General features: G+C 49.7%; 1 protein-coding gene across 1 annotated transcript in view; it reads left to right on the top strand.

Moving 5' to 3' along the window:
• Positions 1–2,178: 2,178 nt before the first annotated feature.
• LOC142584748 (uncharacterized) overlaps positions 2,179–20,551 on the top strand; it is a 225,577-nt gene continuing 207,204 nt past the window's right edge. Inside the window, exon 1 of the mRNA XM_075694977.1 lies at positions 2,179–2,225. Within this exon, the coding sequence (XP_075551092.1) occupies positions 2,203–2,225 (23 nt within the window). The 5' untranslated portion in view covers positions 2,179–2,202. The remainder of the gene's footprint in view (positions 2,226–20,551) is intronic.

Below are 20,551 nucleotides of genomic sequence, written 5' to 3'. Positions count from 1 at the left end.
CAACGAGACATCACAGTAGCTCCTGCGCAACGCCGTCAGCGCAAAGCGTAGCGCCGAAAAAAAAAAAGACCGAGGACGAAAAAAAAAACAAAATGAAGGTGTGGCCCGTGACGTAGGCGTCACGCGATTCTCGAGGTTCGGTATGGGAGAACGCAGGGAAGGAATTTCGCTTGCGGAGGCTAGACGGTGCGAGTGGGGAGAGTGTCTCGCTATGCAGTGGAGCTCGCCTTGTGAAATCATGGGTTCACGGCACTGAAATATGTATATATCGGCTATTAATGAGCCAATTCGAAAAATGTTTGTCAAAATGTAGGTCAAAATTCAGTTTGTCGAATTTTGCTCTTGAAATCCGAGCTAGCGTCGGTACGTCAGTGGGGGCGCCACGGATTTCAAAATATTTTCTCATATTTGCGCCGTTATGGCTCAGTGGAAGCTCTTGAATCTTGCTAGCCTTAGGCTCTTTTATAGCATACAATGTATTCCATGTTTACCAATAAAATGTTACCTAGGCCAAAGAAGACGCCGTAAACTTCGATGACTTCACTGATGACGTCAAGGCAGCGTCGCCACCCTTATTTACTTGCGTCTTTTCTAGTTTACCAAGCCTCTTCTGGCGGTAGAGTGATCTCTTTCTGGTTTTGTACAAGGGTAATTGCTAAATTATTTTTCTCTTTAGTGTCCCTTAAATGCCGTGTGTGCCGCAGTTCAAAGCATTCTCTCTGCGTTGCGGTCTTGAGGCTTAGTGCCGATTGCCTTTGATTCAAGTCTCGGCGAGCGCTTAGTTATATATTGGGTTGGCGGTCTATAGGTGTCATGTTCGATAAAAGCACATTGGGCTGCAATGTGGTATTCTAGGCGGTAAATGAAAGGTGTTCGTACTAGGTAATACTTCTAAATATCCGGGACAAGTACGAGGATAACGACTGCATTTCAAAGCACCAACGTAGACGCCAGTAATGTGTGTTCCGAGTCCTGCCCCAAGCTTTTTTCAACTAAGCAAGCAGGGAAACATTAACTGAATGACAATGACAACTTGTGAAATTTCAGTATGAGTTTGCCTACGAATCCAGGCATAGAAAATTCTTCTTGCGTATTCTTTTGTTTAGCAACGCTGTGACAGCTGTTCGGAATGTGCAATGCGTTATTTCAGGACAGTCTTGTAATTGTGTAATTCTCCTTCCTAAAACTCTGGTTATATTTGCACAGTCATGAGCGGCGATTCTCCTTTCTGTTTGCAGAGCTGACGAGATTTCCTTTAGATTTTGCACACAGCGCGTGCCTGCAGGTGTTGCACGACTACTTGTACAGTTTTCAAAAGAAGAGCGTTTTCTTCAGCCGCCGGGCGCCTACGTGTCCATACTTCGGACGAATGGACCGTTTTTGTGTGCCTGCGAAGACCCGAGTTTGTCGCTACTGTTTGGGATCGGACTGCTGGTACGATCTGTTGGGAACTCGGCGCTGACGCCCGTGGTTGTACCTGGGTCGCAAGCCCCAAGGGTAGCGTTGGCCTGGCGGCCTGGGGTACAACTGGAAGCATCCGAAGGTCCCGGCAAAGCATGAGTCGACTGGTAACAACGAAACAACTTGTTTATTTTAACATCGCAAAGAGTTGGTGGTCAGGTTTGACCGAAGTAGAGAGACGGGAGAGCACTTCACTCAACAGAAGAAATCGGAGCCCTCGTTTTGGCGTCCGGGGGCAGCTGTTTTTATACTCTCGCAGTTGAGGGCAAGAAGGAACCCCTCAAAAGACGAGCACGTGAATGTACAATGGGCTAATGGTGACGCACACTGTCGTAGCGATGCCGTAGCACCATGTCGAGCACGATCTCGTAGCACCCTGTCGTGGCGCTGCCGGTCGGACACAATGACTGTAATGAGAGGATGGTCCCTGCTTTGGCATCGCCTGTTTCGGGCACAATGACTGGAACGAGATCCCTGCTTTGGCATCGCCTGTTTCGGGCACAATGACTGGAATGAGATCCCTGCTTTGGCATCGCCTGTTTCGGGCACAATGACTGGAATGCGAGGATGATCCCTAGGCGGTCGCATCGCCGCAGTCGCGCCTGGAAACACCTGGCGATGAGTGTTGCGGCGACGACGATCGGGCCAAAATGTCTGCCGCCCCGCCGCAGTCGCGCCGGCAAAACCACGTGTCGTAGGCGAAACGCAACACTACGGGATATTGAGTTGCGCAGCACAAGAATGACGGACGAACGGAGTTCAGGTAACAGCCATCGTCGGTGAATTCGCGGATTTCCTTTTATTATAGCATGGCGGGTGAAGCCTCCAATATCTACATTTTGATACACCGGAGTGCCATCGTGTACAACGGCTTTTGTTCGTGTTGGATATTTCCAGGAAATGCTCGCACTGTTCGGCGGTGCTTGTGACTTAGGGCCTACTAAAACACCCCCTAAATGTCAAATTGAACGACTTCTTAATTATCGCCTCGCTCATTAGTTTTTGCTTGACCACGGCCATCGGTCATCGCAGCGTTGTTGCAGCTTAAAAGGCGACGTCGCGCTACACCGTTCCGGGGCAGGTCGGAATGCCGCATCTTGGGCTTGTGGAGCGGAATATCTCTTAAAGGGCCCCTCACCAGGTCTGGCCATATTGAGCTCATAAGCGCTGAGCACACATTGGGCGCTAACGATTGTGTCTGCAAAGTTTTACATCGCTACGCGCCGCGGAAGGGTCTGAAATTTCAAACCGAACGCCGTTTTTCCTTCTCGCGGCCGCCGCGCTCCAAGCCGGAGGATGACGTACTTGTGTCCCTGCGCCTGCGTAGTCGAGTCCGCAGTGTGACGTCGCTCGTGGTGACACGTGACTTCGAGAATTATTCAAGGCACCATCTGTGTGTGATCTACTGCTTGAATTGACGAATTGATGTTTAGAGAAATAGTAAAACACACAAACGGAATGTCTGCATGTTTTTTTTTTTTTGTTTTGCTTCGCACCGAAGGAAGAGAGAAACACTTCCGCTTCGTCTGCTTGTTCCCACGGTCGTGCGGTCACGTGCGCAGGTACCGAAACTAGGCCATTTTCCTCCGTGTTCCAGCGCGTGATCATGCTCTGCGATCCGCTTGTTCTGCCTCAGTATTCGTGTAGCACTATAGGTGCTACACGGCGTGTAGGTGCTAGGTGCTATAGGTCCTACACGGCGTATAACTCCCGGCGTGAACCGCCGGTTCACGCCAGGAATTATACGGCTTGTCATGTGTCCTTGTGCACAGCGCGCAAAATCGTGCGCTGCGCGAACGAGAGAACAGCTCCCGTGCGACGCCCTCAGCGGAAGTGCGTAGCTCCGAAACAAAAAGCGAGGGAAAAAAAATGAAGGCGGGGCCTCTGACGTTGCGTCACGCGATCCTAGAGGTCTGGTATGGGAGAACGCATGGAAGGAATTTCTCTTGTGAAGGCTAGAAGGGGCGAGTGGAGAGAGCGTCTTGCTTGGCAGTGGAGCCCGCGTGCTGAAATCATGGGTTCGCGGCAATGAAATGTTTCTATCTCGGCTATTAGTGAGCCCATTTGAAAATATTTTGGGCTGCACGCTCCCTACAGGACACGTAACAACTTCCAGCGTATAACCAAAATTTGCTATGGAGCCTGGTGAGGGCCCCTTTAAGGTATTTCCCTACACCCGCTGTTACATGTGCTGCATCCGCTCAGGGTCAGTTCAGCTTGCAGTTCCGTTGTACGGTGAAGAGATGTTTCGTATTAACCGCCCTTTGAGACGGCAGAGCTGTACTAAACTGGGGCCGAATTCACAAAGCGTTTCGTTCGTAAGTGCTCTTTGCCATTGGCCGCCCGCCTTCGCTAATATGTCCAGCATCAGGATTGACTGGAATTGGTTGTTACGAGCAATTATAGCGTAAGAGATTTTCGTGAATAGAGGCGCTGGTCTTCGTAGTGGGCTGAACGAAAACAGGCAGTTACGCAGTGTCTCACCAATTGTCACTTGCAGCTTACTCCGATATGCCTGCAGTTTGGGTCATCATGCGCGTCTTGGGTGGTTCCGACTGGCCACTTTGCCGCCGCGATGGTTCACGCCGGGAAGCCGGCCATCCGTCAACGGCGCGCGCGCGCACTTGTCACCTTTGCGACCGTCCTTCTTTCGAACAGCGCGTGCTACACACGCCTGTAAACAAAGCGGACGGTGTGAAAAAATAAATAAATACGAGAAAAGCACCAAGAGACGAGGCCAGTCGGGCCTGCCGGTCCACTCCGCGGGAGGCTGCTGTCGGCATGCCCCCTTCTTCCCCCCCTCCTTTCAACGTGCGAGCGTCTTGCTGCTCTGCTCTGACCGCCGCGGGCCCCGCGCTTTGCGAGTCGCGCGCGTGAAGACGACAACGCGGCCTGTCGTCGCCCTACCAGCTGCTGGCTGCGCGTCTCTCGGACGCGCTAGGGCACGCCAACCACTTGTCGCCGACACCGTGAGCGCTCGCTTTTTTTTTTATGGCGATCGGTTGCCATGTCGCCTCTGCCGTCCCCGCGCTGCTGTCTCTCCGCTACGCACAGATAATCGCCTGCGTTCCCGATTGGCATTTCACAGTTTCTTCTTGCGCTGTGTGCTTAATTAATGACGAGGGCGGGAAAAAAAGCGCGCCATCCGTTGTCGTCTTCGTTCCCGTCCTCGCCATTAAGTACACAGCGCAAGAAGGAACTATGAACAACCACCAACTGGCCAAATTCATTGCTTTTTGAGCTCTTCTGATTTGCTTTCGTTCTGGGCAAAGTTTGCACCCTGATATGGTTCGCTTTTCGACTTTGAACCGATGACGCCGCGGCTTCCTCGATTGCGTTGTATGCGAGCAGACATGAAGCGAATTATTCCCCGTCCCTTCACCCCCCCCCCCCCAACCATCCTGCCTAATTATGTTTCTTCAACCCCCCCTCCCCCCGCGCGCTCTCTCCCTGTCTCTCTCGCTATTCGGTGCGACCCTCCCACAACGCGTCTCCTTATTTGGCCTCTCGATGAGTCATTCGTGATTGGTTTCCCTTTAATTGCGGTTCTCCGAGGCGTGTAATTTGCTCTCGACCCCGTGGCGGCGCGCATGTGACCATTTTCGCGTAGATGCGTGGACGGCGTTCCTATAATACGCTCGGCTTCGTCACATTTTCCTTGCTGTTGGTGCCGCTGGTGCAGACAGAGAATCACCCCGCGCTATAGACAATTGGCGGCGCGGCACTAATTCTCCCAATCTGGGGGAGAACGAAGTTGTTATTTAACATGCCCCGTTTTTATAACAGGCGCGTATATACGCGCTGTACGTCGGTCGATACCTTCTGCACACTGCCTTAAGCGTTTGCGGCTTGTGCTCTCTCTATTTACATCGCACTTTCCCTTTGGAATAGAGCGCGTGTGAATGAGGATCTATTCTGCCCTCGTAAGCTGCTGTTGCGCCGACTGCGGCTCGGTTTTATATCGAAGGGGAGCCTCGCGCATTTTTTTTTTTTTCAGTTCCATTTTCTTCTTTCTTTTGCGGTGGGCCGTATAGTGGTAGTCTCGCGTTTTGTCCTTCAATTGGGACTCGGGGAATCGATTAACGTTATGTCGTCGATTAGTAGCCGGTGCCCATGATTGATGATTGTTTCGCTAATTCGGCTGCTGCTCCCCCCCCTCCCCCCCGGACTGGGCGAATGCGTTGTACGCCAGGTAGTCGTCATCTCGTCGCCGTCTAGCTGGAGCTGCTGCTCGCGTAATATCCCCCCGCGTCCCGCACGCCGGGCGCGAGCACACGGCTTTTGTGCCTGAATGCTTGCTTGCTCCGTCCGTTTATAGTAGCACGTTTTTAGCTACCTCGCGCGCGCCGTGGCTCCGTCCTCGACTCTCGCGCGTTCCTGTTATGGCCGGGGGAGATTAATCAGTTTGGGGAACCAATCACACGGGCCTTATGGAGACGCCATGAATGCCCCACTCTGATTGGAACGCACCGCGTGCTATCGCCTTGGTTCTTCGTAATTGAACGCCGGGCGCGGACTCTGTATAGATTGTTTCGCTCCCTGCGCTACGCGATGATTCGTAGAAAGCGACGATCGGGCCGCGATAGAATAGTCTATCTTTTTTTCTCTCTTATTTATTCTCTTCCTGTGCAGTTTTGTGGTTCTGTTCCCTCGCAGCGACATATAGAACAGCATATAGGCGCCTCCCTCAGCGGCACTCGTCCTTCCCTACCCACCCCGGTTCCTCGATCTTTGGCGCCTCTCTCTCTTTCTCTCTTTGTTCTTCTTTTTCTTGCCGGTTTATTTTAAAACCAGCAGCTCGCGAAAGAGCGGGCGCGGTTACGCGATGTTAGTCGGCCGTGGGAGCAGCATGATAAATGTAAACGGCAGTAACGAGAAATTGAAGTGTGCGTGCGTTAATCAACGCTCGTATTTTGTGGCCGAGCTCGTTTCTCACAGAAGGAAGCCCCGAGTGTTACACATGTTGCACCAGTTATAAGCGCTGTTACAAGGAGCCGTCATCGGTGCTAATCAAGCGGCCGAATCCCCTAGGGAAAAGGTTGGCGGCGGCGCACGCTGCACTGCGCACGAATCAAAACTCGTTATGTGAGCAAATGGCGTCCTGTTTATAGCGCGCGGAAGACTTCATCTCCCGTATATATATATATATATATATATATATATATATATATATATATATATATATATATATATCCGACCGGGTGGTGCGCAGGTGCCTAATAGGTGCGCGCCGGGATTACAGAGACAAGTGCTTCCTCGGCGTGGTCCCCTGCCTCCTTTTGTTCTCGGTGGGCTACGGCGGGAAGGGTGCGAGGCGAACGCCGTCCTCGGGCCAGAGCTGGCCGTGCCCATCTCGGGCCGCGCTTTGTTCTCTGCGCGGTTGTGACCTGGTTTGGCTCGAGACGCCGTATCGTGGCTGCTCCTTCTTGCTCTTCTTTTCGTCGCTGGATGTGCGCGGCTAACGAGGAAATGGCAGACGCCCGTTCTAAGAATAATCAGCATGTCAGCGTTTTCGCTTTTTTTTCTTCTGATCTTTTTTTATTTAGTTTTTTTTTTCTTATTTTCCACGTGTACGCGTCGGGTTAGAAACGGCGCTGTGTACGGGTACCTTTTTCTGGGGCATATTAATAGTGATGACGCATGAGAGTTCATCCTGCCCACTGTCAAGTGTTCGACGAGTACGTCTCTACGCATCAGGGCTCGTATTCACAAAAATCTTTTACGCTAGAATTTTTCGTAAGTGCAATTGTCGGTGAATCCTCATGCCGTAAATATTATTCGCTATAAGGTGGCCACTAAATGGCAAAGAGAATTTACGAACGAGAAGCTTTGTAAATACGGTCTACGTATAGTCCGGCCATGGTATGACGACTCGAGGGCGCTCCGCATGGCTGTGCTGAGGGGCACTTCCGAAACATTTGAGTGTCCGCAGTTGCGCCAAATCTGCGACCAGTGCGACAGCAATGATGCGATTCACAAGACAGACAACGGCGGTATAGTGTACCGGTCGCAATTATTTCGGCCAGTCGAACCAAGGCTACTGCAGTGCGCACATCGCTGATTCGGCGCAACTGCGCATGTTCAGTCGCCGCGGCCCTTGTAATTTCTGCGCGGAACCTCGAACGCCCTCTACAGCCCTGCCTCCTCCGTGGCCTCCCCTGACTGTGCCTCACTGGAAGCGCCCCAGATGAAGCCGCTGCAAGTTCGTCTTTGTGCGCGAGTCTTGCTCCTGTCTTCGTGTCTTCTTGTTCGAGTCTTGTTCATGTATCAAGCGCCGTTTCGCTGTGGGGTATACTTTTTCCGTCAGGAGCATTCGGCACATTCGCGCGCCTTCAAGCTTACTAGCAGTCGCATCACTGTTTCCCAATACTTTTACGTCGAGCTGAAGAACGCACTGGTACCTCATGCTGTCGCCTCGTCTTCGATTAGAAAATGCACTCACTCCATGTGCCAACGGCAATTGTTGGATTTTTTCTTGAACCTTGCAACCAAGAGGCTTAACTCCGTAACTGTGTTCACAGGCGCGATACTACGATGAAGCTTGAGAAGGGGAATACTTGTACACGCGCTGCGAGGTGGCCCATGGGAAGGAACCGCTGATTGTTTCGTTCCATGAAAAGTTGATTTCGTGTTATCTTCGCTTCTCCTGAAACAATTTATTCATTTGGTACGGTGTTGTACGTAACACTGCCACGCTTCTTCAATCGCTTTCTCGGCACGTCCGTACGTGGCGTCGCGGCTACGATATCGACCTCGTAATTGCAGGACCCTAGGTCAGATGGCAGCTATGCCGCGGCCGGCTGTTTCCGCGCCGACAAGTTGTAGCGCATATAGAAGTATGCATGCACGTTCCTTTCTGCTTTTGCTGTGGGTGTTGATTTGTTCATTTTTCGTTTATCGCTAAAAAGTGCCCGTCAGACATTGCCGGTGTACAGAACAGACGCAGACGGCGAACAAAGTTATTTCCGTTATCTTTTACCGTAGCAAAACCACAGCAGAGACAAAGCACGTATAAGTAGCCCACAGCACAGCGCCTAGCAGTACCTTCTTTACCGGTGCCCTTTATGTTCGCTCTGCTCTTGGGGTAGGTGTTCAAAGTTGTTTCCGCGAAGGAAACGCAGAAGTACTATGACTATAAGCAAAATATCTATGCATGATCGAGTTGCGCATCAACATTTTTGCTTAAAGGCCACCGCAGACGAATATAAAGTGAGGCTCATTTGGCGAGCCACGCGTCTGAAGCACCAAAAAAGATTAGTGTTACCGTAAGCAGAGACTTCTTAAGCAATAGAACAGAAAAAAAAGAAAAGGAAAGCACTTATCAGTTTCACGGATTTCAGGATCGTTTACTGGAGACTGATCAATTGTTTGTTGATGAGCTGGGATTACACTGCATTCTGAATAACCCAGAAAGCTCAGCACAGCGAGTTTTTTAGGACGTATGCGCAAAAAAAAAAAAGAAGACCCGAGCAGGCAAGAGCTTTCAAATGCGCGACGTCATGCGGACGCACTGGCGCTGTCGTTTGCTGTGAAATTCAGTATGGGAAGGCTTAGCCTTAATTTTTTCCCCACTAACCGACCCGTATGTACCCGCCAAATAAAAATGGAAACAGCGTCGTGAAAGAATATATTAGCCATCTAAATTGGTTTAGAGTGGCCCTCTAGTGCCCGTTTAAGGTTAGTGCATTTGGTTGTTTACTGCCGCGATAACTAACGGCCGCGGCAGCTTAGTGGCGATGGCATTGGCGCTGCTGAGCTCGAAGTCGCGGTTTCCATCTTGGTTTGGCCCGTGAAACCCCAGAATTTTGATAAACGAATAACTAGCGATATAAGAAGCTCAGCTAGTGAAATCTGATTTAGAGCATACACGGCGAAAGCTCAAAAAGTTCCAAAACACCAGTATAACCTTACTGCGATAGCACGGAAAGAGCATCGTAAGGCGGCGAGATATGACAGCCGCACGGTGGTAACATGTGTACAGGTGCAATACTTGTTAATACACGCACTCATTCCCTTGGAACTTGTTACCCGAGAGAACGCTCGTGATTGCACTAATAGTAGGCATGAAAAGTTCTCTATATGGATTTGTGCAGACAGCTTGACACATGAATACTCCAGTAAATATGAGTGCTATATAAATTTTGCACGCCGAGAGAGTTTTGTTAAGCTGCGCAGATATATATATATATATATATATATATATATATATATGGTGCACGTGTGTGTGTGTGTGTGTCAGTGGTGTGTGACACGCGCGTATAACACAGCGTACCGCTGCATTGAACTTTGCACCCTCAGGTGAACCCTGTTAAGTACGCGGAGAAGCGGTCCATCCCATGCTCCATAAGAGCTAATATTGGTGTCGAGAATAAATAAAAGTATTCGATGGATTGCGCGTACTTGATTAATTACTGCGCGTCGTCACCGCACTCGCGTTTCGTTGTAATTTCTCTCATTCATTGAAAGTTTTTTGTCTCTCTTTCTCGTTCTAACCGATAGCGTTATAAGTGTAGACGAGAACATTTGTTCTTCTTTCCCGCGTTCTCTTCGAACTCTCAAAGCTCGTTAACGCGCGAGAGTGGTTCCTGTGAGCAAGCACTTATATAGCCCCGGACTAAACTGATGCAGGGCATAGAGAGAGGAAGAACTGTACAGAGGAAGCGCATAGGGGCTTACGAAGTAATGGCTGACACAAAAGATACCTGCAAAGATGAAAACAAAATGAACGAACGAACCCGCGCAGGACGATACCGCGGAGCACGCCGTTCGCACGCTTATTAAACACTCGTGTCTCCCCGGAAAATTTGTTAAAGAAGCACGGCGGCGGAAAAAAGAAAATTACAAAGAATTAAGCTTGGTGGAGGAGAAATTGAGCAAGGAGAGAAAGGCGTTTGGAGGAGACGTGGTGAGCGAGCGACAACCAAATTGGAGAAGTGCATGCGAAATAGAAAGGTAGACGAGAGTGCGAAAAGATTCGTCGGAACGACGACGGCAACGATGGTGTATAAATATAGCTATACAAAGGAGATATCGGGAAAATGAGCAAAAATAAGTAAACGCGTAATTAAAAAAATTAAAATATAACAGTTCGTGCGCGATTAGTTGCTTCGATATCTCCCTCCCCCTCTTTATTCTTTTTTGTTTTCTTTTTTTCTCCTAAGCGTTCTCTTTTCTTTCATCGCTGAGCACCATAGACATGCTACCTATCCTAGATTGAGTAGAGTGTCGTGGAGAAAAGTGACGAGATTAAAAATTACGAGGACAAGCGAGGCGCTTATATAAAGCTCCGACGAGGAGGAGGAGACGGAATGGACATGTGAAGCACTTGGAGAGCAGGCGTGAGTCGCCGTCGCCGCGCAGTTTTTAGAGGTGCCGTACTGTATATAGCAGAGTGAGTCTGTGACAAGAGAAGATGAAAAAGAAGAAAGAAAAACATAAAAAGGAAGGTGATAGAGACAGAGAGCGCCAAAAATGTGGACGATATTGAACGGGCAATAAATGAAACGCGTGTGACAAAGGAAAGAGAGAGAGGGGGGTCGCTAAGGAAGGAGGGAGTGAAATTGGGGGTGGGGTAGCCTTTCGGATGCGCCTTTCTCAGCTGTTAAACTCCTTCTCCCATCAGTTCTTTTCCCTCTGTCGCTCTCTGTGCGTGTATGTGTCGTGGAAGAGAAGTTAATCCTTGTTTCTTTGCCTGTGAGCCTGGAAGAACGAAGGATGCGTATAAAAAGAAAGGAGGGTGGAGGGTGTTGGTAGAGCGCCGCTCATATGAGGGCGCGAACACGTCGGTTGGGAGAGAGAGCGGTGAGGAGCGGAAGTGGTCCTCAAATTGGAAAAAGAAGAGGGAAAAAATAAATAAAGTTTAAAAGGGGAGCGGGTGGACATGAATCCGCTAAGGAGAATAAGGAAATGAAGCGCGGCGGGCGTCCAGAAATCAGTGTTCTTGTATGCGTGTATGCTTTTTTTTTTCTTTTTCTCGTCCTCTCGCGCGGGCCTGTTTTATGGTTTCCTTTCTTTCTTTTCCTTCAATAGCGGGATTTCCCATTGTTGGTAGAAAGAGGGAATATAGCTGGAAGGCGGTGTTGGTGCATGGAGGGAAGGGGGTCCCCCTTCGACGGCTGTTTAACGATAACTTCCTTTTTTCTTCTTCCTTTTTTTTTTCTCGTGCGTATCTGTGCCACCTTTCTGTGTGCCTCTTTTCGTCAGCGGTATTCTTCAAATTAGAAACCGCGTCGGGGAGATTGCGCGAGCAGCCGATGAGCTCTGCGGGTATCCAGGAGGATGCGTGTGTGCTGCGGCTGCGGTGGTGGCTTTGGAAGAAGCGAAGCGGCTAATTTTAGTATTGAGCCTCTTTGCCGAGCTGAAGGGAAAGGTAGGCGCGCTGACTTGTGCACGAAGGACAGCGCACCCCCTAAGCGGCTAAAACGCGGCGGGTGTTTGAAAATTGCCCGTGCGTTGACGAATTTGCCGGCAGTGACGGTGACAGAGGATGACAGGATATAACATATATGGGAAGAACAGGGGCAACTCAGGGGACCGATTTTTGTTAATCACTATCATATGAAGCCAAGAGAAACACAACGCAAGTTATTTGTAGTTTTTAATTGAAAATAGAATGAATAAATTAAAATTGAAGTGAAAGAGGACCGATAAACAACTTGCTGCCAAGGACAACATAGGGGAAATTACTTGTGCTTAGTAAATGAAATAAAGAAACGATACATTAATGGAGATGAAAGAGTATGAAAAAACAACTTGCCGCATGTGGGGAACGATCCCACAACCTTAGCATTACGCGTGCGATGCTCTACCAGTTGAGCTATCGCGGCGCCGTATTTATGTTTCCTAGTAGAACCCTGGGAGTGTTAGCCAGTGCCACCACTCACAGACCTTGGCGGCGGACGTGGAACGTCCTTTTTGCCGCAGGCGTCACGAGAACGTGATCTTTTTGGGTGAAAGGAACTGGTCAATAAACCCACATATGCTACCTGAAGGCATCAATGTTGCCGGATTCGAGGCCCTCGTTATGTAATAAACGAGACGAAAGGGGGTCAACCGAGGGGCCCGATTTTTATTGGTCATGTCATAAGAAGCACTTCTGGCGCTTGTTGCGGCTCGCTCGGTGGTCTCTTATGATGTTACGTCGGGCCGCGCGATGTGTATCGGCATATCAGACGACCGACCCAAGCAGAGCGGTTGTCAAAACGTCCGGCTATCACGTGACCACGAACTGCGTCATGACGTCACCGCACATACAGCACTTGGGAAACGAAAAACAAAAAGATACATTATTCGCAAAAAAAAAAAAAACATTTAAGCTAAGTTTGTCACAGCGGATGCCAGCCTGTCGTTATGTTGGGCATACCATTAAAGAAGGCGAGACAGCATTGACAAACGAAAAGCTTTGCGACTTCAACCCCTGAATTGTAGGAAAGTTATTACAGTAAATTATATGGGGCGCTCTGGAGGGCTTGCCAGTAATCTTTTTTCTGTGGTTTCGAGGTCCGGGACCTTCACAGAGTAGGGAAAATGGAAAGTTGAAAATGTCATGTTAAGGCCCCTTTAAAGAACCCCAGATGATCAGGATTATTCTACAGCCCTCCACTGTAGAGATCGGTCAATCAATCGGTCAGTTTTTCCTGCTTCCGGCTTCATAGGTTCGGGAAAACGTCCTTTCCGGACTGGCCACAGTTCTTAGCTTTATACAGTATTATTTTATGGCACGTAGGAGAACGTTGAAGGGAACCGCGCTTGCGAATTTGTGACTAAGTTTACAGTGCCTTTGTAATTCTGTACCATCCAGGCGATTTTTGAACAGAGGGAGAACGCGAGGAACTTCAGGAGTGCTGGACTTCGGTTTGCTTGGGTACTGTGTACTTCGGGAGAAGGGTTGGGGAGCGAGCCCTTGTTGAGAAGAGACCGTGTGTCTGCGGTCAGACACGAGTTCGTTGCCTTCGGGTGTTGCATTGGCGCTCGTGTGGTCAGCTGGTCCGATAAGGGTCAAGGCTATGCTCCCGGAACTCTAGCGTTTGCATGCAGTCGGCCTGTGGTGCCTCGAGTCAATTCGGGCTCGCTTCTGGTCAGTTGCCGTTTGTCTTCAGAGAGCCTGGAAGAGCGTGGCGTTCGCACACCGTAGCCGGAACAGCGAGTGGAACGGCAAAAGCTCGACAATGTCTTCACGACTGCACCCAGCGCTCTTGGGAAACCTCAGTCATTCTCTCGAAATCCCTGTATTGTAATCGAAGATGGATTTAACGAAGTTTGTGGCACAACGCGTGCGCTATGATTATTAGTTGTGTGGAAGAGGCGAAAGCGTAGAAGCCGGTGGCGTTACTATAGCTGTAATTTCGAGAAACTAATCCGCTTGTCTTATTGTACCCATCATTCGGTGCTTGTTCCATGGTACTCTGAAATTAGGGTATGCGTATATGTGTGAAGTTTGTATGCGTGTGCGCCATGGGGGCGCGCGAGTGCTCGCTATGTTGAGAAACTTCGCGCTCGCGCATCAGGCAATTCGAACGTGCAGAGACACATCTCGCTCAGCTCGACATTGCGCAGATGAACAATGGTTCCCCCCTTTTGCGATTTTGCTTCTCTTCGTTGTCACAAGCTGTTGCTTTGTGCGCGTGCCCTTGCGCGTCGCGGCCGAGCCGTTTCCTCCGCGCCCGCCGAACATGCGCCTCTCACGTGCGCTGTCGTCATCATCGCTGCTTTGTGGTGAAAGCCCCCTCCCTGCTGGCGGTGCGCTCTTGGCCGCGTGGTTTAACGATGCTGCAACAAGTGGTGCTTTCTGTGCGGTGTGCGCGAAGTTGACAGTGTGCACGAAGGCCGCGGGCGTAGCGAATTTCGAAACTTCGTTTTTAATTTCTTTCTTTTTCGCGTTGCGGTTTTATGTTGGCTTCTCTTATTTATTCTCTTTCACTTTCTTTTACTGGAGAAACTCACTCTCCTGTCGCTTTTCTATTGCCTTTTTCTGTCTTGAATCTGGAACCCAGCACACCTGCAGTGTCATGGTTACGTAGGGCTATACATCATGGCCCGTTATGCGTGATTCCTTCGGTTGGAAGTCGTTAGAAATATTGCATGTGGCCTCTCTAGAGCAGGCTGTATGATTGGCACGAAATTAGGCCTGGTGGGTAGACTGCAACTAATGTCGCTGCGCTGTTGTGATGTATCTCGGTGCCTGAGTTGGCCTCAAGAAGTGCGGGTATATATTGCTGTCATGAGTAGGGCGTAGTTTGTTGTTTTAATTATATTATTTTATTTTATTTATAATGCCCAACAAAATTATGTCATGACTAGATACAAAGTTTATATCGAAGGTCGCAATTTCTTGATTGGCAATTTGTCTTAAATAGAACGCTACAGAAGTACGCCTTAACCACGTTTGCAAGAAGAAAAAAAATGGAGGGGTGGCGGGATTTGCGTCTTCTTGTTATAAGTTTTTCTTGCGTCTTTGTCGCATTAAAACATCGATTTAATACAACGTACTTCGTTTTTCACTTTTGATATCGGCAATGTTCTGAAATTCTTGGAATTTAAGTCAGCTCAAAAGTGGCGCATTGTTACCTGTATGCGACGAACGCGCATATTGAATAGTGCTTGAATTCGAGCCTTGTAGTTTGTTACATTTGTGCTTGAAATGGTACTCTACATGTGACCGGAGAAACTCCGTAGGATAAAGAGGAGGACTAAAATGCCCCGAGGAAATGTTTATCAAAGAAAACGATGTTTTTAGTACGATTACGGACGAGGCAAAGTAGGCTGTTTTAGAGCGCAGGTATTAGGCGCCCGGGACTGACGCCGACTACAGACGAACATCATTCCTCACTTGCACAGGCTACACAAGATGTACCCCGACTGACACAAAGACAATTGTCCCTGATGTGAAGATACACCTACACTCCAGCACATCACATACGAATGCCTGAGGCGCCCGGCACACGCCGTCTCGTCGCTAATTAAGGACTCACTCGCTAACTGATCGTGGGACTCACCGAACTGGACTTGGGAAGCCAGCTGGCGACCTTCGACCAGGCCCGGCGAGCCGCAGAAGCCAGTGGCTCCCCCTGGAATAGGGACTCCACCCATATATACCACTCAGATTTATGATTCAATTAAGTTCTGCTTCCGTTCTGTGTTGAGCGTGGGCGTCCCTCAGTGTAACTGAGCAAACGAGCACAGCGAAGGATGAAAGAGCGTACGCCGAGCGCAGCGGAGGATGAAACACGGTGATGGCGAAGACAGCGTGAGGAGGAAAGAGGAGGAGGAGTGGTGCGGCGGAACCATGAAGTGGAGGAGGAGTATGTGGCGAAAGTGTGAAAAGAAAAGCGCAGTGCCGCGCAAGACGTGTTCTGCGGCGACGATCGCTACTAGATCGCGCCAGAGTACCGCACGTTGTCCGTTCACCGATGAGGCATGTGGCGAGCGCGTCCACCGATACCCATATGGGAACAAAGCACTGTGTGAGTGGAGGTCCGTCTGCAGCGGCGGCTGTCAATCGCGCGCACGCATCACCCACGTGCTACCTCTCGCGATCTCCCGATTAGCGTGGCAGTCGCGCCACACTTCGCTCCGTTTGCAACGCGGCGCACAAGACAGCTTGTCCGCGCCAGTCAATGTATCGCGAAATGAAAACACGTATAGAGCTGCGCTCAAATTTCGCATTAGGCAGTATCGTAATCGCCGGTGAATGTTTTCGTTACTATTCTAGCTCGCGTTCATTTCCCTAACGGCTTGTATGGCACGTCCCTCTCGTACTGACAATAATACGTACCGAGAGAGCTTTAGCTGCGTAGTCTTTCAAGAATGGCGCTCAATCGAGCTAGTGAGATGCGCAAACGTTTTTTCGTCGCAATTAATTTTAACCAGAGGGACGTGCTGGTTAGCCAATCGACTTAATCAGAGTGTTTTCCATTGGCCATGTCATGCGAGTACGTCAGTACTCGTTCGTTCGGAAGCTGTCAATCCCTGTGAGGGAGACCACCTGGGAACGTCGATTGCTGAGGGCTCTCTTTTTCCTTGTCTTCCCCGTGGAATACAGTAAGCATCTGAGCGATACATCTATGGTGTCAGTTGCAGGACCGCGATTTTCTAACAATGCCGTTTCCTGTGCTATTTCGTTTCGCGCTTCGACTGTGGCGCCAGGGCGACGCTCCGCCGGCGTATTCAAAAGCATAGGCCGGCCGTGAAGGGTAGATGATAAGAGTCGCACGGAATTGAACGGAATGAATCGGTACAAAATCGAGGCCCACACATGCCTCCTCCTCTTCGCAACCGAAAAAAAGTGAAAAAAAAAGAATGCTAATTTATATATCTTTGTTTTGTCAGCATTGTTAGAAAACAGCATGGAAGGTAATTTTCACAAGCTCTTGTAAATTTTAACATCGCCGACTGCCACTTTGTCCGCCGAGGCGGGCACCGTCTCTTCGACCCCGCGCAGTGCAGCCAAATATTTAGGATGTGACAGCCGATCAGTAACAAGAGCCAGCTGCGTTTTCTAAAGAGGAAAGGGCTATTCGCCCATTTTACACTCTTAATTGTTCCGTGACGCTTCCATCCAGGCGGCATCGCGCGATCACAGGCGGACTATGGGGCCGAGAGGTGTCCTTCTTTCGGTTATCTTTTCTGATTGGCTGATCTGACCCGTGACTTTCGTTGCATCACGTGGAATTGCTGAGTTCTGTGCGTAGTAAACGCATTCGGATGTAATGGGCTATGACGAATCCGGGGATGGAGGATCCTTTCATTCATTTATTTATTAATACACCTTTTTTTCTAAAGGTTTCTTGTAATGCTTCAGCGTCGGAATCGCGAGATACTGTATAATCAAAGCAGCAGCAATAGCATGCTTGTCTGCGAGAAGTAACGGGATTTTCCGCGTTTCTCACGACAGCCCTCATTCTGTTGCGCACACCTTCTTTTTCGCGCCCACTTTGACCTCGGGGCCCTTCCTCCACAATTTTCCAAGATTTTAGCGCGGCCAGTTTTTCAGGCGCATTTCTCATGCCCTTGGATGAAAGTCTAGATTTCGTTTAGCCACTCATCTACGGTTTGGCTTTGCCCTCCCGCTGTGTCGTACCGTTGCTCTGCACTTTTCCCGGCTGCGTTTCGTAGTTTGCCCATTTATTCGTATGTCGTCCTCAGCACTGCTCAAAGCGGCTATGCACGTGTTATGATTCCTCGGATTTACGTCGACAGCGCGAACATCGTGCGCTTATACGACAAATTTTTTTTGTTGTTTTATTTCGCTTACGTGGACTGGTTCCCATTCTGTCTGTTTCAGTGTTTTTGCGTAACCCCTCCTCTTTTCTCCCTCTTTCGCTCAACAGCTCGTTTTGCCCATTTCTAAGCGGCACCACCCATCCCGCCTTTTCTCTCTACTCGCTTTTGTGTTGTCTTTTTTCTTCCGCCTTCCCATATAACAATAATTGGTGGGGAAACTGTTTTCGCGGGGCGTTGGGGAACAGCCGCGCGGAATGAGGTGGTGTCGAGGGGGAGGGTCGCGTAAACCCCTCTGCCTAGTGCCTTCACTCCTCGCAGCCGTTTTCTTCTGGAGATTGAGGGAAAGGATCCTTTGCGAGAACGAGGGGAAGAAGAAGGAAATAGGTTAGCGAGAGGACCGCGCGAGGCGGCGAGATCTGCGGAATTGCTCCGGCAGAATACAACACACACAACCGGCGGAGCCCCGACGTTGACAAAGAAAACTACAAAAAAAGTTGTATAAGGGGAGGGGGTGCGCGAAGGGGACAAGATGAAAGCTGGGTGCGAGAAGCGGCGGCAGGGAGATCGGCGAGGGAATAGGAAAACGCTGCCCGGTGATTGGTTCTCGCAAATCACGTGAGCAGTTTCCTCCCCGCTTTCCGAGGATAAAGGGCGAGGAGGGAAAGAGGGTTGCCGGCGGGCAATCGCGAGGAGCGCTTTAGCGGACCGCTTAAACGTGATTAACTATCGATTTCCCGGGATGGAGGGGAGGCCGAGGGAAAGTAGAAGGCCTTCTATTATGTGGAAAGAAGGCGCTCCGAATATGGGAGGTAACGGGGAAGATGGGGAGCTAGTAGACGCGAGCGGCGGCTGTGGTGCCAGCGCTGCCGCCTCGGCCATTGGCGCAGAGGGTGTGGGGCGGCGATGTTTTCAGGGACGGGGAAATTCCTCTTGCATTTGGCGCCCTCCTGTTCGCATGCTGTGTACTACGTCCATTTGAATGTAATACGCGTTCTCATCGGGCACGGAATCGAAATCTTTTGTATATCTCTGTGTGCCTCTTCGTTAATAGTTCCTTTGGAGAAATACGGCGCTCTGCATATATATGGCCTCCAGATTTAGAATAATAACCGCCTCCGCGAGCGTTTGCAGTGTCCTCCCTCATTTTTACTAAAGTTGCCCAACGTCTCTGCGTTTGTTCGTTTTTATTTCTTTTTTTTGTGCCTGCTCGAGGATAAGCCGTGATTGTGCCGAACCGCTCGAGTGGTTGGTTCATCATTCCAAGAGACGCGTTCTTCTTCCTTCTGTCTGACGGCCCTATTCTCGCGCCGCGCATCATATCCGTTAGGTTAAACTGTGAGCGCCAACGTCCATTGACGAATTCCCGGAGCATTAACCGTTTGGCCCCACGGCGTATCGAGAGAAGTGGAAGCTGTGGTTCAAAGTGGCTCAGTCAATTCACCACCGAAAGCACGCACGCACGCACGCACGCAAGCACGCACACACACGCACACACACACACACACGCACACACACGCGCACACACACGCACGCACACGCACACACACACACACACACACACACACACACACACACACACACACACACACACACACACACACACACACACACACACACACAGTCTCTTTGTATTTCATATATTTGCCTCCTTGTTCCGTTCGCACGTTTCTTTTCTTCTGCGCTGTCCCCTTTTTATCTCTCCCGCTCATCCCAATCACCCGTTTCTCTCTCTCAACTCCCCATCCCCTTTGGCTTTTCGAGCCTCTCTCGCCGAGTTTCCGTGCTCGCGCTTGGAGCGGCTCCCTTTATCGGCAGGTTGGGATGATCGCACGGAAAGGCGCCCTAATCGGAAAACACACGCGCTCGCCGCGCGCAATTTATTGCGGTTTTGAGATTGTCGGGTTTTCCCCCGTGCTCTTGTCTTTACGTGCTCCTCTGTATTCGTTCATTTTACTTTTTGCCCGCGCTCACGGCTTGGTGGCACCACATTTAGTACCTTTTCCATGCCTCGGGCAGTGACGCGGTGGTGAGCACATGGTGTGCCACGCATTTATATATATATATATATATATATATATATATATATATATATATATATATATATATATATATATATATATATATATATATATATATAATTGTATGTGTGCGTTTCTTGAGCGTGATTTTTGCGTACTCTCCCTTGCTACAGTTGTTGCTTTGTTTCAATTACAATGAATTCTTTTTGTGTGGTTGCCCTGTAGTTGTTCCGTGATTGAGGGCTGTGTGGTCTCGCGCTCGCTCGGCCTATCCGGAGAGACTGATCTCGCCCTGGTCGTATTGTAATTTCACTTTCATCAGCGAGATACCGTGTCTTCCGGCAGTCTGGTTTTTCTTTGTTTCCTTATGTATTTTTTCTTCGCACGTTGTTCCATGTATTCTTTTTTTTTTTTCGTTTTTGCGGGTGGCTTTACAGTATAGTACCTGACGAACGCTGATTTTTCGCAGCATGCGTATCTGAGAATGCAGCTGAGAAAAGGGAGAAAGAGAGCAGTGAGGCTTCCGCATCTGACGAATGAAAACCTGCTTTTGCAAATGCAACATGGTTTGGTGCCATATCCCACCTGAATGTGGCTGCAACTGGGGATTCTGGATTGTTATTTCTTTCTTGTTTTCGTGGTGCTTAGGTCAGCTAGCATGAGTACACAGTCTGTGCCTTTCTGTTCAGTCGTGCTAGTTGCAGAATCGAGTGAAAGGTTTGGGTAAGGCAACACCAGATGGCAGGTGCACCGCGCTGTTTTACTTTTGAATGTAAACGTGGGTCGCAGTTCCCGAAATAATTTTGATTATTCGAAATTCATTGAATGTGCTACGAGTCTGGGGGGGGGGG

Source organism: Dermacentor variabilis, chromosome 1, assembly GCF_050947875.1.
Source record: "Dermacentor variabilis isolate Ectoservices chromosome 1, ASM5094787v1, whole genome shotgun sequence".
Taxonomy (NCBI): Eukaryota; Metazoa; Arthropoda; class Arachnida; order Ixodida; family Ixodidae; genus Dermacentor; species Dermacentor variabilis.
The sequence above is the reverse complement of the archived record's forward strand: the minus strand, read 5'-3'. Positions and strand labels throughout refer to the sequence as shown.